This window comes from Vespa velutina, chromosome 5, assembly GCF_912470025.1.
Source record: "Vespa velutina chromosome 5, iVesVel2.1, whole genome shotgun sequence".
Lineage (NCBI taxonomy): Eukaryota > Metazoa > Arthropoda > Insecta > Hymenoptera > Vespidae > Vespa > Vespa velutina.
The window spans coordinates 673,777-693,797 of NC_062192.1; the positions used below are offsets into that span (position 1 = coordinate 673,777).

The 20,021-nt window shown below is 32.2% G+C and overlaps 1 protein-coding gene across 17 annotated transcripts in view; it reads right to left on the reverse strand.

Moving 5' to 3' along the window:
• Positions 1-1,539: 1,539 nt before the first annotated feature.
• Positions 1,540-20,021, reverse strand: part of LOC124949489 (synaptotagmin-7) — a 112,048-nt gene continuing 93,566 nt past the window's right edge. For all 17 annotated transcript variants that reach the window (XM_047494603.1, XM_047494600.1, XM_047494604.1 and 14 more), the window contains 7 exons: positions 16,909-17,098; positions 14,712-14,852; positions 11,553-11,700; positions 10,652-10,761; positions 9,336-9,504; positions 9,017-9,229; positions 1,540-8,716 (listed from right to left, as the gene is read on the reverse strand). In XM_047494603.1, coding sequence (XP_047350559.1) covers positions 8,616-8,716; positions 9,017-9,229; positions 9,336-9,504; positions 10,652-10,761; positions 11,553-11,700; positions 14,712-14,852; positions 16,909-17,098 — 1,072 coding nt within the window. In that variant the 3' untranslated portion in view covers positions 1,540-8,615. The remainder of the gene's footprint in view (positions 8,717-9,016; positions 9,230-9,335; positions 9,505-10,651; positions 10,762-11,552; positions 11,701-14,711; positions 14,853-16,908; positions 17,099-20,021) is intronic.

Here is a 20,021-nt window from a genome sequence, read left to right on the forward strand (position 1 = left end):
ATGAGAAAAATAGATGAAAGGAATCGAAGTTTTTATTCTTTTCATGCATTTCTTAAATGCTAACGGAATGAAATGGGCGCACAGAGATAATCCGTTTTTATTTCTTATGTAGTATTTTTTTTCTTTCCTTTTTCTTTCTTTTTTTTTTTTTTTTTTTTTTTTTTTTTTTTCAAACAGAGGGTCTTTTATTTAAATACATAACATTGTTTCGATCTTTCAAGTTGTTTTACATGTCACGGGTGTCGAACGGTGATCAATAATTGTTCTCTCTCTCTCTCTCTCTCTCTCTCTCTCTCTCTCTCTCTCTCTCTCTCTCTCTCTCTCTCTCTCTCCCTTCTCTCTTTTGTTTTCGACAATTAGAAAAAAATGTTTCTTCTTCGAAGCAAAATTATATTGATTTTCGATGAGTCATGAATTGTATGCACTAATATAAAAGAAAATAAAACAAAGAAAAAAAAAGAAGATACAAAAAATAAAAAAAAAGAAACAAAATGAAAGCTTCAGATTTCGTACGGCTTCCTTTCATATTTTTAACATTTTTGTGCTTTCCTATTTTATTGCATTTTCTTCCTTTGACTTTACACAACCGTACACGCACTCACAGACACACACACACGACGCATGCACACAGCGCACGTGCGCGCACACACACACACACATACACACACATACACACACGCGCGCGCGCGCGCACAGAGCTTCGTTTTTCTTATTACATTTAGCTCATTGTATCTTACTTTATTCTTTTATATATTACGTGTGTGCGTATAAACTAAAGGAAAAAAAGGGGAAAAAGAATGTCAAGAAATCTTTGGTTTTCCAAAGATTTGATTTCGTAGTTATAAAGAAACTTGCGTGATCGTATCATGAATCAGCTGACAAAATTAAACCGTCGATCTTTTTCCCGTATGCATGCAATTTGTCGAATCGTCTTCCCTTCGGCGAGTGCGACGTTAAATAGAAAATATTTTTAACGAAGTGAACGAAAACCCGTCGGTCTCGTTGATAAGGAAAACGTTACGATTGCTTTTGTTTTCAATTTTTTTTTTTACTTGAAACAATTACGACTTTTATCAATCCTCTTCCTTCTTTCTCTCTTTCTTCTTTTCTTTTTTTTTTTCTTTTTTTATCACTTTTACGAAAAACAAAAAAACAATCGTTGTTTCAACGAGCAACGAGGATATGCATTTTCTTTGCAAGGGACGTACTCGTACGTAATAACAGCTGATATATCGTTGTTTTCGTATACGTGTAAGTGTTAATAATCTGCGAAAGCGCAGTAGCGCTTTACTTACACTAATACTCGCCAGCTGATCCATCAGCTTTATCTAACAAAAACTACCGCATTTATTTGTAAATTTATATACCCGTGTGGTATAACATATTAACAGTTAGTCACTTTTTTCCCCCTCTCTTTGCATAACTTACAATAATTATATAAAACTATTCTGTCACGTATCAATGAAATAAATTGGATAACATCGAATCCGATGTTTTTCATTAATATTTGTACGGAATGTATTGAAAATTTGTTTGTGAAAAAAAAAAAAAAAAGAAAAAAGGAAAGAAAAAAAAGAAGAATATCGAAAGGATAAATGAAAAATATGAAAATAAATCTTTTAATTCGAGGAAGATCATAAACGTCTCTTATTTCTTTGTCTTTTTTTTTTTTTCCATCTTATTAATCTACCACCTACTTTAATTCTAATCATTTTTGACTCTGCGAATACAGCTGTCAAGTCTGCTTTTGTATAAACAAAATATTACATATGTATACAATATATATAAAAATGAAATATTATATTTAAATAGAGAAGCATTTATGAAAATATAAATCATTAATATTTTTGTCGTCATTGAAAATTAGAATATTGAAAGGAAAGAGAAGATGACAAAAGAAAAGAAAAGAAAAGAAAAGAAAAGAAAAGAAAAGAAAAGAAAAGAAAAGAAAAGAAAAGGCATGGATAATTTGAGAGCACCAAAGGATTTACTCCAATAAACGAGATTTCGTTAGTGAACTGTTTTTCTTTTTCTTTCTTCTTTTTTTCTTCTTTTTTCTTTTTTTTTTTTTTTCCTTTTCTTCAAATCTTATAACTCTTTTTCTCGGATCAATTAGCGGACACAAGATACGTCTAGGAAACTTACGTGGCGCTCACTTAATTAGCTTACTTTTAATCATACAGAAAGACATACCTTACACGTAGCGTATTGGAAATAGATATCTCATTTAAATATTAATCTAAGGATCTATTTTCTTTTCTCTCACTCTTTCTTTACATTTTTTTTTCTACCTATATATTTTCTCTCTTTCTTTCTTTCTTTCTCTCTGTCTTTCATCGCTTTTTCACTGTTTTATCGTCTTAATCCATTGCGCAGCAAAAATATTTGTAATTCTGTGGAACAACGTTATTTGCAGGTATGTTTGTGATTCGAGCCCGATATCTTATTAGTATTTTTCAGGCCCGATGACTTTCATGAGATAAGACGTTTGACTATTTCTCGAAAGATAGCCAAAAAAAGGCAAAAAATATATATACTATTTATTTAGACATATATATATATATATATGTATATATATATATTTATATTATTTTTCGTCGGGTGATTAGTCGGATGAATCGAATTTTTGTATTATCACAAAGAGCAAAATGCGACTAGAAAAAACAAAAACCGTAGGATATAATTTTATATACATTCACACGTAATGTTTCGAAAGGAGAATAAATCAAAAAAAAGAAGAAAAGAAGAAAAAGAAAAAATAACCAAGTTGGTATAATCGATTGAATTTACGAACGTATATACTCCATTCCATTCATAAGATTTTTCTTATTATTTTGATGCTGACGCTATATTGCGAAAGATCTTACAATGTAAATACGTGCACGCGTGAGCGTCGTGTGCGTTCATATTACCATATATTTAACGACAATTGTATGTTTTGTCTACAGTTAGGAATAATATATATATATATATATGCATATATATATATACATATGTACATATATATATATATATATACGCATGTATATATACATATACAAAGCATGTAGCTTTTGAATATACAAATCGAGAGAGGAATAATTATATCCTTTAGGCTCTCTATATCGATCTATTGCAAATGAAACTAAGAAAGAAAGACAAGGAGAATAATAATCGATAATTATCGAAGCTTAAAATCTATAAACGATAAGTAAGTATGTATGTGTATATTTGCAACGACGATAGAATTACGCAAAATAGCATTTTTCCTTTAGTACCGAGTATGATTAATAATAATAATAATAATAATAATAATAATAATAATAATAATAACAATAACAATAATGATAATCATGCTTTCAATAGTTAATGTCGTTCTTTCATGCTCGAGATAAAACTTGATCGTTTTTTAAGCTGCTTACAATTGACGTAATCCATAGTATAAGGCCCACTTCACTTTCCGTTTTTTTACTATTGCAAACTATTTTCTAAATCTTATTTTCTTTTTTTTTTCTTTTTCTTTTTCTTCTGCTGCTTCGACGACTCTCTCTCTCTCTCTCTCTCTCTCTCTCTCTCTCTCTCTCTCTCTCTCTTCTATATACCTCTTATAGAACTAATATATGTATTTTCAAACTGCGCAATGTAAAGTTTTAAACATCGAACATTTCCGACCACCATATTTCGGCTATTTATTTATTTCCTTATCGTTTTGTTTTGTGCCAACTGAATATTCTTTCTCTCTCTCTCTCTCTCTCTCTCTCATTTATCACTTATCGCGTAAGCACGATCAATCGTTTTTTTTTTGTTTTGCTTTAACTGTACTCTCGTGTTCATATTCTTGTAGTTTGTTTTTAATACCTACACTTTGACATACATGTATCACGATATAAATTAGCATCCCTATATAACACACACGATATTTTCTTCCGTATTTACGATAGGTACTTAAGCATTAAAATGTTAAACCCAGTCTGTAACGAACGTTAAAATCATGGTCAACGATTTGACACGACGAAAAAAGAAGCCTAGGATATTTGAACCTAGGAAGCCACAGTATACGTGTTACTCTTCGTGGTACGCGTAGATTTTATCGGCTACTCCGAAGAAGCTACCGAATCGTTGTCTTGCGGTATCAAAATTTAAATTAATTAAAATTGATTATTAAACGTAAGAGACAAACTCATCATATTTAAATGATATCAAATGTGATATCAGAAATACATAAATGTATCATTGAATAAAATTAAATTAAAAATATTTACATACGGACCATCAATGTCCTTGATATAACGAGAAATGTCGAATAATTAATAAATTAAAAGTCAAAATTAGTAATGTTTGATTTAAATTAAAATGAAAAAATTGTACGCGAGTAACGTGTAATAGTTTCGTTAAAAAAAAAAAAAAGGTAAACAGAAACAAAAACAAAAGAAAAAAGACTATATTGTCTACCAAGCACTTCGTTAATTAAAATTTGTTTTTGGCACGATCTTTTAATTTTGATAATAATTTTCTATAAAGTATGCAACGTGTACGTCTCTCTCTTTTTCTCTTTATTTTCTTTAATTTAATTAATCAGTACGGATTAATTTCATGCGCCGATCATAAAATAATGAAAATAGATGAATAATCGATATCGATGACTTCGATCGAAGCTTTCTTAAATATATACACACACAATGCGATTACAATCGATTCTATTACGACGAATATTCAATATTACTGCGTTTCCTTCGTGTCACCCTGTATATACGGAATACTAATTAATCACATAGTAGTACTAGATAATTTTTTTTTTTTCTTTTTCTGTTAGTTAACAGCAACAATTTTTCACAAAACTTTCAACTAAACGACCGGGCTCTGAAACTTCTTAAATTTGAGATTTCTAATAAACAACACCACGTAATACCATCATTTTAACGTACATGATCGATAAACCGGGAAACATTTTTTTAATTTTCTTCTTTCATCTTATACGTATATACAATGTATACAGGCTACGACATACAAATATTACCTAATCTTTTGTGCTACTCCAATATTTTTTAGGCACGACCGCATGGAGTTTCTTTATGTAATCGCCATTGCGAAAAGCGTTCCCACGCTGTAACATTCGATAAAAATACAATTTTTCAATTATGTTTCAAGTTCTGCACGAATTATGAATGTTTCCTAAATGTCTAAATGTAGGTGTAATGTTTCTCTAAATCTTTTCTTTCTTTTTCTTCTCCTTTTTTTTTCTTTTTTTTTTTTTTTTTTTTTTTTTAGACTCGTAGCAAGAAAAATTGATCGACACCCAGAGGATATGATTAAATTTTATAAACAACTTTTGTATCACATGAAGAGACTATTATTGTTTGCTTCAAATTTCAAACAAGTTGATCAATTATTATTATTATGATCGTGTGACCCGCTGTTTTATTTAATACGAATAATTATTAATATTAAAATATTGCATATGTTGTGACGGTCGTGCCTAACGGATAAAAGCTGAACGATTGAAACGAGTGTACTATTATGCAGAAAGAAAATCATTACGATGACAGAACTACATCGATCATACCTATTGCGAAAAAGGCAAAGCTTTTTCGCCGGGGATCCAGGGGGCAGAACTCCCTGGCAACACAGAAATACTGGTTTTATATAATATATTCATTATATAACCATTTACTCACATTATATATATATATATATGTATATATAATCTATATATAATATATATAATACATAAATATATATTATATATATTCATATTATAGACTAATTTATTCGCTTTTACTTTTTATTTAGTTTTTCTTTACGTACTAACCCCTTACGGTATGCAATGCGCCTCTCTCTCTCTCTCTCTCTTTGTGCACACAATAAGCCTCATTTTAGACGCGACAGGAGAGATCGATCTTCGATTATGAAAACGTACAACGTCGCTTCTTCGTTTACATAGCTCTATTTCGTTAAGCTAACTCAATAGGTATTTGTAAAAATATGCGCGTGTATTAGAGAATTTTTCTTTTACAATAGTTTTTGAGAGGCTTTCGAAAGAAAACGACCGTATATCCTGTCTTTTTTTAATCGGACTTTTTTTCCTATTGGAACGTATTAATTAGTTTTCTCTTATCCCTTACTTACATGCACTTTCGCAACACGCAAAATGAATAAGTTGCGGCAAAAAAGAAAAAAAAAAAAAAAAAAGAAAAAAAAAGAAAAAAGAAAAAAAAAACGTGTCAGTATATTTTACCGTAACCGCGATATACATACATATACATACAGGTATATCCCGTGATATTTTGATATCTTCGAGCCCTAAGCGACGACGGTCGTTCGATCGATCGAAATGAGGAAACGCATCGGATCCACGAATAATATTCGCTCCAAATACGGGATTGTATATTAATTATGGATACGAATATTTTAACGGATATTGATAATAACATTATAATACTTTGTAATAATCAGTTACAAGTTGGGTTTATCGTATCTATAATTGATTTACATCCTGTATTATATTTTATATAGCGAGTATAGCTTTTGCCTTTCTCAGTTTTTCGTTTCCTCTTCTCTTATCCCGTACGTCCCGTTAAGAGAGAAACGCTCGAAGCGAGCGTGTATCAAGCAAAATTCACAATCGAATTTTATTCGACGGGGATTATCTACATTATTGTTATTAACAGCAGAATATCAGGTATAATGTAACAATAGATTTTTTTCTTTTTTTTTCTCTCTCTCTCTCTCTCTCTCTCTCTCTCTCTCTCTCTCTTTTCCTTTATCAACTCTCTTCTCCAATTTTTTTTTTTTTTCCTGTATTTTTGTTAATAAGTGTATAAGGTACACCGATCACAATTTACCGCTCGAAAAATGTCCCCCTACCCCTCCCGAGAAATCACGTCCGGCTTCGATACAAAAGTTTCTCGTTAAAAATATCTTTCTCTCTTTCTTTATATATCTTTCATCCCTTTCGTATTGGCTGGTACTACTATAATAGCTATTAGTCGAAAATTATGATCATTTTGTTCGAGCGAATCAAACAACCGAGACAGCTTGCACGTGTTCACCTTTCGTACTAATTAATCGTTTCGCTTTTCGAACGAAATTACTTTTTTTAATCGAATCGTGAACAGAAAGAAATAAAATGAAACATTATCTTTTATAAGTTTAATAGCGAAATAAATGTAATTTCTTTTTTATTTTTTTATTTTTTTTTTTTTTTTTTTTCTTATTTTTTAATTTACTTTCCGTAAATTTCGCTCGTAATATTTCACGCGTTTTTTTGTCCTTTTTTTTTGTTTTTTTTTTTTGTTTTTTTTTTTTTTTTTCTTTGAAAAAATCTGTTCATCTCTTTCAGTTACTCTTCTATTTTCATTAATGTTAATGTGCAGCTGAAAATGATAAGAAAAATGAATAAATCATATATAATTAGCGTCAATGCGCGATTAGAAAATTACTCGCTCGGCAGCAAAAATGTATTCATATATAAAAATTACCTTAGCGTTAAAAACTATCTCTCACTATAATGAACTTGGGCAGGGGTGGGGGCAAGGGCGGGGGGAGGTGGAGGGGTGCGCGCGCGAATATTCGTTTTAAAAATTACCGGCGGTACTTTCGAAAATACAAAACGGTCAACAACGTCTCTGAGAAAGATAACAGCTTACTATATCTCTTTATCTCCTTCTTATTCCTTTCTTCTTCTTCTTGTTCTTGGATTTTTTCTTCTTCTTCATTTTTTTTCTTTTCTTCGTTACTTTATTCGGCAAGCAAATGTGATTTTCCTTTTCCTTCTTCTTCCTCTCTTTTTCTTACACACACACACACACACACACACACTCTCTCTCTCTCTCTCCTGCTCTCTCGGGAACAGTTGATCGAAGAAAGTTACTTCACAACCCATGGCCGATGTCAATTAACGTCACGATTAAGGATCGTTCATTCTCTCTCTCTTTCTTCCTCTGTCACATACATACTGACACACGCACGCACGCACGCACACATTCACCCAACTCTTACAAGATATATATATATATATATATATATATATATATATATATATATATATATATATATACTTTTCATGCGATCTCTTCGTTTCGAACTCTTCATTTCCAATCGGGAAATTTTCTTTATATCGCTCGTCCCTTCTTCGTGCCATTCGTAGTATACATATGATATAGGTGTGAACGTGTACAATAATGTATGTACGTTTGTCTGTAGATTAATGTTTGCATGAAGTTTTTCTATATGGATATACATATCTTTAAGTGTGTACGTATACGTATGTATATCAGTGTGTATATCCACGACAAATGGATATATCGACGAGGATACGTCGTTTTTTTCCCTGACGTTGTTCTTCGCTTTTTTCTTTTTTTTTTTTTTTTTTAATTGAACTTTTCTATACGGAACGATCGATCGAAGCGCGTTCATCATCATCGTCGTCGTCATAGTCGTCGTCGGCGTCGTCGTAGTCGTAGTCGTCGTCATCGTCGTCGTCGTCGTCGTCGTCGTCGTCGTCGTCGTCGTCGTCGTCGTCGTCGTTGTCATCGTCGTCATCCCCAAACGATCTCCCTTCGAACGAATCGCTTCTCCTCAGAGACCGAATTCGTTCGTACGTACGATCTACAAAGATCATTCTCCTTACTGATTTTTTATTCGGGCTTCAAACGATGCCACTGTATTACTGTTTGTTTTGGTTTCGTTATCATGTCCTGCCAGTGTTTCGTCTCGCTCGCTCCGCTTCCATTCTTACCTGAAAATCATTTTTATTGTTTAATTTTTGTTCTCGTTTTTTCTTTTTCTTTTTCCCTTCTTTTTGTTTTTTCTTTTGTTTTTTTCCAAACATTGTACATATCCGTGCGTTTTATAACGCATTATTCAAAAAGCAATTTTATTATTTAATCGATTATGTTGAACGATATGATATATAAGTAAAGTACATCTATATCACGTTTTTACGAAATCTTACAAAGATATTAACTCATTGATATTAATTCATTGATCGATCATTTTTCATTAGAATAAATCAACTTGCGAAACTTGTTAAACTTACCTGCGAGCTGTATACGGCCAATAAGCTCATTACGTCCTATATTATCAAAGTCCATGACCATAACGTCGAGCGAACACTCTCTGATTTTTTCCCATGGTACGTTGAATGCGAACGTTTCATTGAATACAGGATTGAGAGTGCACTTGAATATTGGTGTCTTACGTTTTTCGATCCTCTTGTCGCCAAATTGTAGCCAGACTTTTACATAAGGATCTAAAACAATAAGATATTTATATAGTAACCGATCGAGGAGAGTAGGGGGTGGGGGAATCGTTAAAAAAAAAAAAAAGAAAAAAAAGAAAAAAATATTTTTATTTACCTGATTTCCCGTTAATGTCTTTGGCCTTGAGATTTCTCGCTTTTAAGAGCGACAACGTAAGCACCGAATTACTTGGATGATAGCACAACGAACACAAAAGTTCTCCGCATTTGTCCTTAGCCGGTGGTTTAAGAGCTTTCCAAAATGATGGCTTCTCCGATAGATCGACCTGAAACACGTCAGCAATATCTTTAATCGAATGATACATCTCTTTCTTATAAATCGTTTATGCGAATACGAGAAAGACGAGGTGTGTGTTGTGGGTGTATGCGTGTGTCTACCTAAGAGAAATCACGAGGATCGTCGTTTATTTACGTTGGTCATACGTATATGCGTGTACGACGTTCGTTTCTATTGACGCTATTCAATCCATGAAAGAGGAGAGAATACACAGTCGAGATTTGCTCTTGGGAAATGAATGTGTACGTAGTACGAATTATCACTGGTACAGTATCAACATACATTTGAAAATAGCATGATCTCGAATTAATCCACCAAGGTACCCATTGTCATCAACCTTGAATAAGACAAAGGACATACCTGAGTAAGTACTTACTTTTTCTCACGTTAAAAAGTATATCTTCGTTATGCATACGAAATTATTATACGAATTTATGTTTTATGGAGAGAAAAGAAAAAGGAAAAAAAAAATAAGGTGAAAGGTCCTGATAAAAAGGAAGAATTAAATTTAAAAGAATGTTTCATTGGGAGAATATCGTACTGTGAACTATCTAACTACATAGTAGCGTTCACGCTTTTTATTGTCTTTCGTTGCGATTCATGAAGCTTACAGTTCGCACGAGAAATGGAGGAACATTTTTAATGGTTGCTTACTTCGCTGAGATAGATAGAGAGAGAGAGAGAGAGAGAGAGAGAGAGAGAGAGAGAGAGAGAGAGAGAGAGAGAGAGAGACGGGAGACAAGAGACGAGAGAGCGAGCGTATAAATCGTGTCGGAAAGTGTTTTATCGTTGTAGATAGAAAAACGAAAAATGGATGGATGATATTGCGTGAACATTGTAATACTTTATAGTTGATAATAAATAGACTTCGTCGTATTTTTATGCTTCTTTTCTTTTGTTTCTATCTTCTGTTTAGACTCTTTGATGATAATGTCATACAGCATCACGGTAAATAACAACGAAATAAAATCTTTTTTCTTTTAATAAAATGTTGTTTAATAAAATTGTATATTATCGTGGCTAAAAAAAGTATTGTAAAATACAGAGATGGTAATATATAGCTATAAAAAGTATCAAGTATTACAGAGAATACATCAACATATATCTACATAGATATGTGCAACCTTTGAAATTACCTGACAAAGTGGTAGAAAAATTTCTCCTATGGAGTCGTCCCTTGAGAATCGATCGTAATCGAAGACGTGAAGATGTAGCACTCTGCTTTGCAACTTCTGAATAGGAAAACCTGTAAAGAACGAATACTCTCATAGTTTATATACTTTTCAGAGTATCAAACTGTTTCGCATAAGTCTGTCCGTTTCTCTTCGTTTTTTTAATAAAGGATTTAGTGTCACAATAAACTTCTTTCTTATTTTTCATTTTTTCTTCTTTTTTCCTTTTTTTTTTCTTTTTTTTTTTTCTTTTTTTTTTTTTTTTTGTTAATGACCATTGAACGCGTTAAATATTGTTTTTATAAGAGCGATAAAACAACGGAAGCACACAGTTCTAACAGATGGTCAAACAATTTCGTATCATAACTGGGAAAAACTCGGTCCTGTTCACATTGAACCAGTATGTCGTATTTTCTCCGCGAATCGAATTTTCAGAGGCGTTTTCGAACCGGTCATCCGTTATCGGTGCTCGTCGAAATAAAAAATCACGATTTCATTTATTTCCTGACCGACGAAGCGAGAGACTGAACTTTCGTCGAGCGTCGGCTTATATTCCTATTTACAATCTAATATTTGTACGAGATACGAATTTTGTAAATCATTCACGTGTCGAATTTTATTAACGATTGGACCCGCTTAATGAAAAAAGAAAAGATGAAAATCGGAAATAAATTTTTTTCTTTCCTTTTTCCTTTTTCTTTTCTCTCTCTCTCTCTCTCTCTCTCTCTCTCTCTCTGTTTTTCTTTTTTTTCCTTTTCTGTCGCACTCGACGCAATTCGAAATTGTTATTTGCATTAGTTAGTAAAGAAAAAGAAATACAAAGCGAAATAAGATTATATCAAACAAATGCGGGTTAAAATCTCACCTTCGAAATAAAGCGTCTCGTTCCATTTCGGATTCAGTGTGCGTCTTTTGATGTTTGTCTGGAGACGATGCTTTTTGTCAGGAAGTAGCGTCACGCGTACATACGGATCAGACGTTCCAGACAAATCCTTTGCGGGTAGATCCTTACCCTGAGAAAAAAGGTCGAACGAAGACGTCAAAAATCCATTTGTGAAAACGTTGTATTTGCAATTTCACGTATGCATCTCTCTCTCCCTCCCTCTCTCTCTCTCTCCCTCTTTATCTTATTTTCTAGAATAAATCATAAATAGAAGAAGAAGAAAAATAATTAATAGAATATTTTTATGCAATAATTATTACACGTTATTTTCCGTAGTCGATTTTCAATAAAATAAGCGTAATATTTTAAGATCTTTGATGCTCAGAAATAAAATTAATAAAGGCACCCCTATTCTATAAAATCAACGCACGTGTACGAAGGTTGTCGTTTTCTATTAGACCTGTTCTCCTTCTTCAAATTGTATTATATATATATATATTGTAGATTATAGATAAAAAAAATTTTATTTTCACATAAACTAATGAGAATAAGCTATTTTCTTTTTTTTTTTTTTCTTACACGATAACAAAAAGTTTTTTTTTTTTTTTCTTTAAGGAATAAATCTTCCTTCGACGATAATAACGAATATAATGCGAGATTCACGAGTAAACTCTTTTAAATGATTTATTCTCTGGGCATAATTATATTAAGAAAGAGAAAATGATAAAGTATATATGTTCTTTTGCAAAACCCGTGATACTTTTTCATTAGATTCGAGCTGTTTTCGAGAAAACTTTCTAATGGTATTACGATGACTAAAATGCATCGCTAGGATAGGAAGTGTTTACTCTAACGACAAGTGCTTTTCGATTGTTAGAAAAGCTTTTATCTTTAAAATATACGTATGTATATTTATATGTATGCAAATACCTATATAAACAATATATATATATGTTATATGAAGCTAGATGTGCAGTTCTATTATAAACATATTTCCAATGGATACACGCGAGATAATCGATATTAGTCATTTAATATTCATTCATTTTAATTATGTAAAGTAAGTTTTACGAGATGGTTAACGATTCCATAAAATAATTGAACATGAATATCGAAATGTCCAAATGTTTGACCGATAATGATCTTGCTTCCTATTATAACGTTGCAATGCAATAACATCTACTTTTGTTTTAATAAAGTAAAACGTGGTACAGCGTAACCAGAGTTTAGAGAATTCGTATGGCGTAATCAGATTAGCTTTTATTCCAAAAACTAGAATGAAAACGAAAACAATGACATCGAAACAATCCTGTTTTATTCTCCAAAAATGATTTATACGAAACAGTCGGCAATTTATTTTTTTCTAAATCGAATATATTCAATATACGATATATCAGACGTTTATTAGATCGCATTTAAATAGAAATATTTTTGTTATCCACGTTAAACGTAGATCCTTTTTTAACGATATATAATTATTACACGTTTACGATTTAAAAAGTAAAAAAAAATCACAGTTCTTCCTTCAGATTTCTTTTATGTGTATAAATTAGATCTTAAAATTCTTATCGAACATCGTTACAAGCTTGCGAACATGAAATACCGCCTTGATTTCTACGGCGACACGAAACGAAAATGTTTCTGACAGATCTTGCTGACTCTCTCGACATGAAACGATTCAGCAAGAGAAATAAAAAGAGAGAGAGAGAGAGAGAGAGAGAGAGAGAGAGAGAGAGAGAGAGAGAAACAGTTCAAACTTATCTCATTTTGGTTTCTGCTGATCATGATATCCAAGGAGCTTGCGAGAGTTCAATGTCGATAATGGCAATAAATTCTAAAATCAACCGGAAGAGGAGGAGGGAGAAAGAAAGAGAGAGGAAGATTTACATGAATTAATATGTATTTTGATGTGGAAATGAAAGAGAAAGAAAGAGAATGATTAAGTTGCGATATCGATTAGAATTAATTAGAATTTCGAATAGTCGATGTTAAATTCTTGAAAACGAACAACTAAATAGAAAGATAAAATACTATTGTAAAATTACGATAATCATTTCAATTATTCACATTATATAGAATTAGTCATTAAACGAGAATGACAGGCATGCCATTCACACAAATTTTTATCGAAACGCGAACAATACGTTGATTTGAAAATTTCGAAATTTTCCATGGCATTACTTGAAAGAATCCTTAAATATTATTTCATTAAGTTTATATTATATTTATTCAATTTACATTTAGTTGATATTTATTTTATAAAATCATGAATAGTCGTATTACTAATCTTTTCTATATGGTTTAGATAACGAACTGGACATTTTTTTTTGTCAAGTCATAATATATATGACGACCTTGTTTGACGATTTCATTGCAAAAAGAAAAAACGAAATAATGAACAGCCGCATATCGCAATAATGAACAAAGTAAATGGAATTTAGCGTGTATACATAATATATATATATATATATATATATATATATATATATATATGTGTGTGTGCAATACATGCAGATCTATCTATACTCAAAGAAATTGCAAAATATTATTTATCTGATTGTTTATTGGCGTCATTCAAACGAGACTCGTTATGTAGATGTCCGATATGACGTAAGTCATAAACGAATCGATACCGACTTGTCCATGTGTTACTTTCTCTCCCTGTCCCTCTCTCTCTCTCTCTTTCCCTCTCTCTTACACACATACATACATACACGTGCGCGCGTACGCACGTATATATTTATTGCAAAATTTAAATGATAAAAACGTTACATTACGTAATACTGTTTTTATTGTGTTACTTGCATATATATTTTCTAAAAAATATCATTGAATTTTTAAGTCTTAGTATTGAATTTGAAATTTATTATTCAATATTGAATTTGTTTTGCATTTATTTGTGTTAAAAGATAAAAAGTGAACAGTTTAAAATTGCGTATAAACGCTATTGTTTTTTTCCAACTGGTCTATTATTATTAATCAATACGAATTTCATTGGAAATCATACTATTACATTTTGCATTAATCAATAAAAATTGTTTAAAAAAAAAAAGAAAAAAATTGTATAAGAATTGATTATTAAACTGGCATTGTTATGATGGCTACATTAATGTTTTAGAATAATCAATATTTATAACCAACCTGTATAATGTTTAGAATGAGCGTGGTCTTCTGGAAGTTGTATTCGAGGCTAAAATGAATTTGGCCGACGCTTTCGCTGGGTTCCGAATTATCAATGTACATATCAACCAAGGAGATGGATCTGCTTTGCAGAAAGGCTTTCTGTAACAATGAAAAGAAACGAATTTCGATTCGTAAATAAAATATATTTTAGGGAGAAAATATGATACGTTGGTATAATAAAAAAACTTATATAATTTTTATTAAACGTTGTTAAGGGTTTAAATATTCTTCGAAGAAAGCAATAAAAGTAGGCTAATTCTGGCACGATAATCTCTGGGAGAATATCGGCGTCATTGTTCGTCGTCTATTTAAAATGCGGTCAATCGATTGTGCAACGATTTAAATTCGAGGATATAGTCCGAAGAGACGAAAACTGACATAGAAAATAAAGAAAAAAAAAAGAAAAAAAGAAAAAAAGAAGAAAGAAAAGAAAAAAAGATTCCATCCGTAGTTTTTAAATTCATTAGTTACACATCATTTCAAAGAAGAACTTTTTTCTGCGTTCGTGTATTTGCGTAAAAGGAGAACAAAGAATTGTTCCGTGCGTGATATAACAATACATGTTATATTCATATCGTTGAGGTAAGGTTTAAGGAGAAACGCGTATACCGTCACATCCAAAGCTGACCCCGGTGATACGATATATTTGTCTTTTAAATATGGATAAAAGGAGTGACCAGGGAGACCATGAAAAATTTAATAGGATTCTCTCCAAGGAGAGAATGCGATACTATCGATATAATATTACACCCGATATTTCATAGTCACGTATCTCGTAAATATAAATCGTAAGTATATGATTTATTTTCAAGAAGGCGATTTTCTTCGAAAATAAGTCTTATTTTTTATAACTGCGATTATCTATACATTACTATGTCTTTTTAATATATTATATATATATATATATATATATATATATATATATATATATATATATGTATATATATCAAGATTAATATTAAGGAGTTTTGAATTATTACTTTACGTGCTTGTAATATTCAGGAAGTATTTACATATAAATAAGTATGCTGATTAAAGCATTCGGAAAATATGTGACTGTTCAAATACCAAGTTATTCATTTTACTTAATTCATTGGAACGACAGAACAGAAAATTTGACATTTGGAAGTTATTTGACAAATGGATGAAGTGTGTCCTAACAATAATTAAAGGCTGTCGTTAGGAATGTAATAGTCTTCAGGACATGGCTTGGTCAAAGGTCAAAAACGAGTTGAGTGTAATGACAGGGTGAATCTAGGTAATAGACACATTTTGTTACTATATCAAAGTCGTGATAATAAGAGAACCGAATCGGAACGGACAGATCGTTAACTACAAAACTGACAAGCCAAGACTGATCGAAAGAAGAGACCTTTTTCCTCTTTCTGTCTGCCTCTCTCTCTCTCTCTCTCTCTCTCTCTCTCTCTCTCGAATTATATATTTTTATCGATTAACATATAATGTTTTCCTTCAATTAAAAACAGTCAGGTCATAACAGTGACATAACGAAGAAAATCTAAAAGATTATTTTTATCACAGAATTAATGCTCGTGGCCAGGTTCGATAGAACTGATAAGAAAATAGAATCGATAACTCGGAGGTTATTCTCGTAAACCCAGCGAGCTTTTTAATACGGTATAATACCGAGAAACTATGCGAAAGGAATGCGTACTATCCATTATTTATGAATTTAATTAAATATGCTTGGGCCACGAGCAATGGCGAGTGAAATAGATAAATAGAGAGGGAGAGGAGAAAAAGAGGGAGGGAGAAAGACAGAAACACTAAACATATGAATTATATCAGTGTTTAACAAAATCTGATAGGTTGGGTCTCTTCAAGCAATAAACAAAATATTATGGAAATTTGTATATGTATTATTCATTTTTTTGTTTTACTACTATTTATCAATATGCGTTCTATATTATTACAGGAAAAATATAGGAATTTGTTGTGGAAAGGTTGTAAACTATTGAATTTGAAAAGATTAAATAATTACAAACTTTTTTGAGATTATTTCGCAAAGAATGTAAGGTCGAAAGAATAGAATTTGCGGGTTTGCCAGGATAGAAAGGGGTCGCGTTTTTTCTCGAGGTCTTCACGGTCGACCAGTATCGTAGAAGTAAAAGTAAAAAGTACAATGAAAATATTTTACCGAGGGGTGATCTCCTTTAACATTTTGGAGCTGCTTGTTTTGCGGTCCAGCCGTTGGAGTGCGTGGTTCGGCACTTGCACCGACATTGCTTGCACTACCTGGAGCAACTACGGCAGCACTTGCACCTGCACTACTAGCTGGACCAGCACTGCTGCCGGCCGGTGATTTGCTCGCCGGGCTACCAGTTGTTCTGTAACAATAATAAAGAAATATCGAGATACGGATTAAACGTTTTTTCTCTCTCTCTCTCTCTCTCTCTCTCTGGGATTAAAAACAAAAGGAACGAATGAATGAAAGAAAAGAAAAAAAAAAAAAAAGAAAGAAGGGTGAACTCTCGATCGGTTCGCGTAATTGGCTTCATCCATCTACCTACGTATATTATATACAAGTATACTATGTACAATATAACACGCGTACGTGTTTCCTTCCTGACTCTCTCTCTATATGGCTATCGACATATGTCACGTTGTTCTTGTAAAATTTGGCATACGATGAAAAGGGAAGAGAACTTCGACGTAAACAACGAGAGTTTCCCTTTTCGATAATGAAACGAGGATTCGTTCGATCGTTCCAGCTGGAATGATGAAGCCATTAATGTAAGTCTATATATATATATATATATATATATATATATATATATATATATTATATAGGATGAAAGAAATATGTTTGCTATCTAGATGTATCTATCTCTACGAGAAGCAACAAGCTCCGTATACAATTCATTTCTTTTTGGGATTGATCTCTTGGAAGGTAAGTACTTACGTTATATCTGATTATTACTCGCCGATCGTCAAGGGAAAAATTCACGTTTAGTCGACGAAAAGATATTGAAATATTAATTCGGAGTATTCTTTCTTCTGGCCTTTCTCTTTTCTTTACAAGATCGATGATACTCTAAGATAAAATTTAATTAAATATTCCGACGAGAGACGGAAAGAAGAAGAAGATGAGAAAAGAAAAAGAATTTTAAATGTAAAAAATTCATAGAAACGAACGAATTGACCAATTACAAACTATGCAAAAGTTATGTAAATTTTTTTTTTCCTACATACATAGAGAGGTATCAGCACTCTTTTCTCCTCGTCCCGTTTTATCGCACAATCAGCTGATAGAAATTCTCGACCAGCTGGCGAATACTCTTTTATCCGATGTAGTATTAAAAAGGAGAGAGAGAGAGAGAGAGAGAGAGAGAGAAAGAAAGAGTGCGTGTTGAATGCCAGTTATATGTTCACGAAGTCTCCTTTTGTTCAACACGTCGAGTTTAAAACACTCGTTGCACGCGAATCCACGACGCCATATTGTGGTCGTGCGTATCTATTTAAAAGTCTCACGGAATGAATTCTTGCATTTCTCGCGACTCGACGCCTACGGCGTTCAACGATAACGACGACCACCTCGCCCCGTTATTATCGACTCACCGCAAAAATTCTTTTTCTCACTCTCTCTCTCTCTCTCTCTCTCCATCCCTCCCCCCTCCCCCTTTCTCTCTCTGCCTTCATCTTTTTCTTTTCTTCACGTGCACGCATGCGATGAGAATATGCGAATCCACGAGAGCTTCAGTGAGAGAACATCATTTCCATTTTCTCGTTCTATTTCGAAAGAAAACTATTCTACTTCCTTGGAAAAGCCTTTTCCTTTCTTTTCTTTCATTTTTACTCTTTTCTGTTTTTTTTCTCTTTTTCCTGTTGAATTATTTCGTTAAAGCATCATGGTGGATCATGCACCGAATGAAAATGTATAATATTTGTTCGTACGAGAAATATTATACATTCTCTCTTACTCTGTTATATTATAAGCAGGATCAAGCACTTTTTCATAGCTATTTTTTTTCATATCATAAAAATCTCTTATGCACGCGCGAAGAAAGTTAATATTGAAAAAGGATTCTTGGGAAAGAGGATATTCGATTATTCTTCTGTCTCGTATTAATAAAGAAACGTAGATGGTGGATTCGAATATGTGAAGATAATTGAATTTTTCTATAATACATTATCCTTTTTATAATACGTATAAAAAATGTAAATATATGTATATAGAACGAAATCTGATGGAAAACCTTTTTCCATTGATTTCAACGTCTAGTATTAAAAGAATACAAAATAAAAATGCTATCTATAACACGTTATCTAATCACTAACATGCCGGAACATGCATAAATTTTCTAATCTATGTAATAAGTTCCTTTTTTTTTTTTTTGTTTATTTATTTTTTTTGGCTGGGGGTGTTTTTATCTTAACTTATAATACAATCTCTCCTTATATACGTTACAAAATCTACTTCAGACAAGCAAGCGTGATCTGAGATAGTATCATCGAACCACTCTCATAATAAATCCAAAAAAAAAAAAAAAGAGTACCACTCACGTCCATCCTTCCTTGAAAAAGTAGATTCAACTAAGGAGAATTTATCGTTTCCGTCTGTGAATTTCGTTTCGAACGTGGACAGAAAATGTCTGGCTGTCTGGACGAAGCTGGTTGAGCTTAGCTCGAAATTCGAGTTAAACCGACGTTAGCTCGAACGTTTTTCCCTGTTACTATATGTATATACGAAGTTATACGCTAGCACAGGGATATGGAGAATAAAATTTCCAGAAAGAAAAAAAAGAAAAAAAAAGAAAAAAAAAAAAGGGAAATAAATAAATATCTCAGCAGATGGATCTTATATTAAATGAGAAATATATGTATATAAAGGGATGAATGTAAATAAACACAAATATGCATACATATGTGTGACCGTAAATATATCGTATGTATTAAACTCAATATAGAGGATCGATCGTCCAGTTTTAGAAGCTACGACGTCAATAGAAATGGATTAACGGACGTGGATCACCTCGATCGCTTCATCTTGCTGTCTTCGAAGGAGACAGATGCGTATCACTGGGATTGGTCTCTCTCTTTGCCAGTCAACCGGATTATCGGACGCGACTCGAAGAATCGATTACATTTTACCACGTGCGAGTTAGACTTATAGATAATACGATTATAGATAATACGATTGGTTGGTATATCTGTGTGAAATGGATAATACCTATATACGGGATAAAAGGATAAAATAAAAATGTGAAAGAAACTTTAAACCATATTCTTTAATCGTAACACAACGATTAT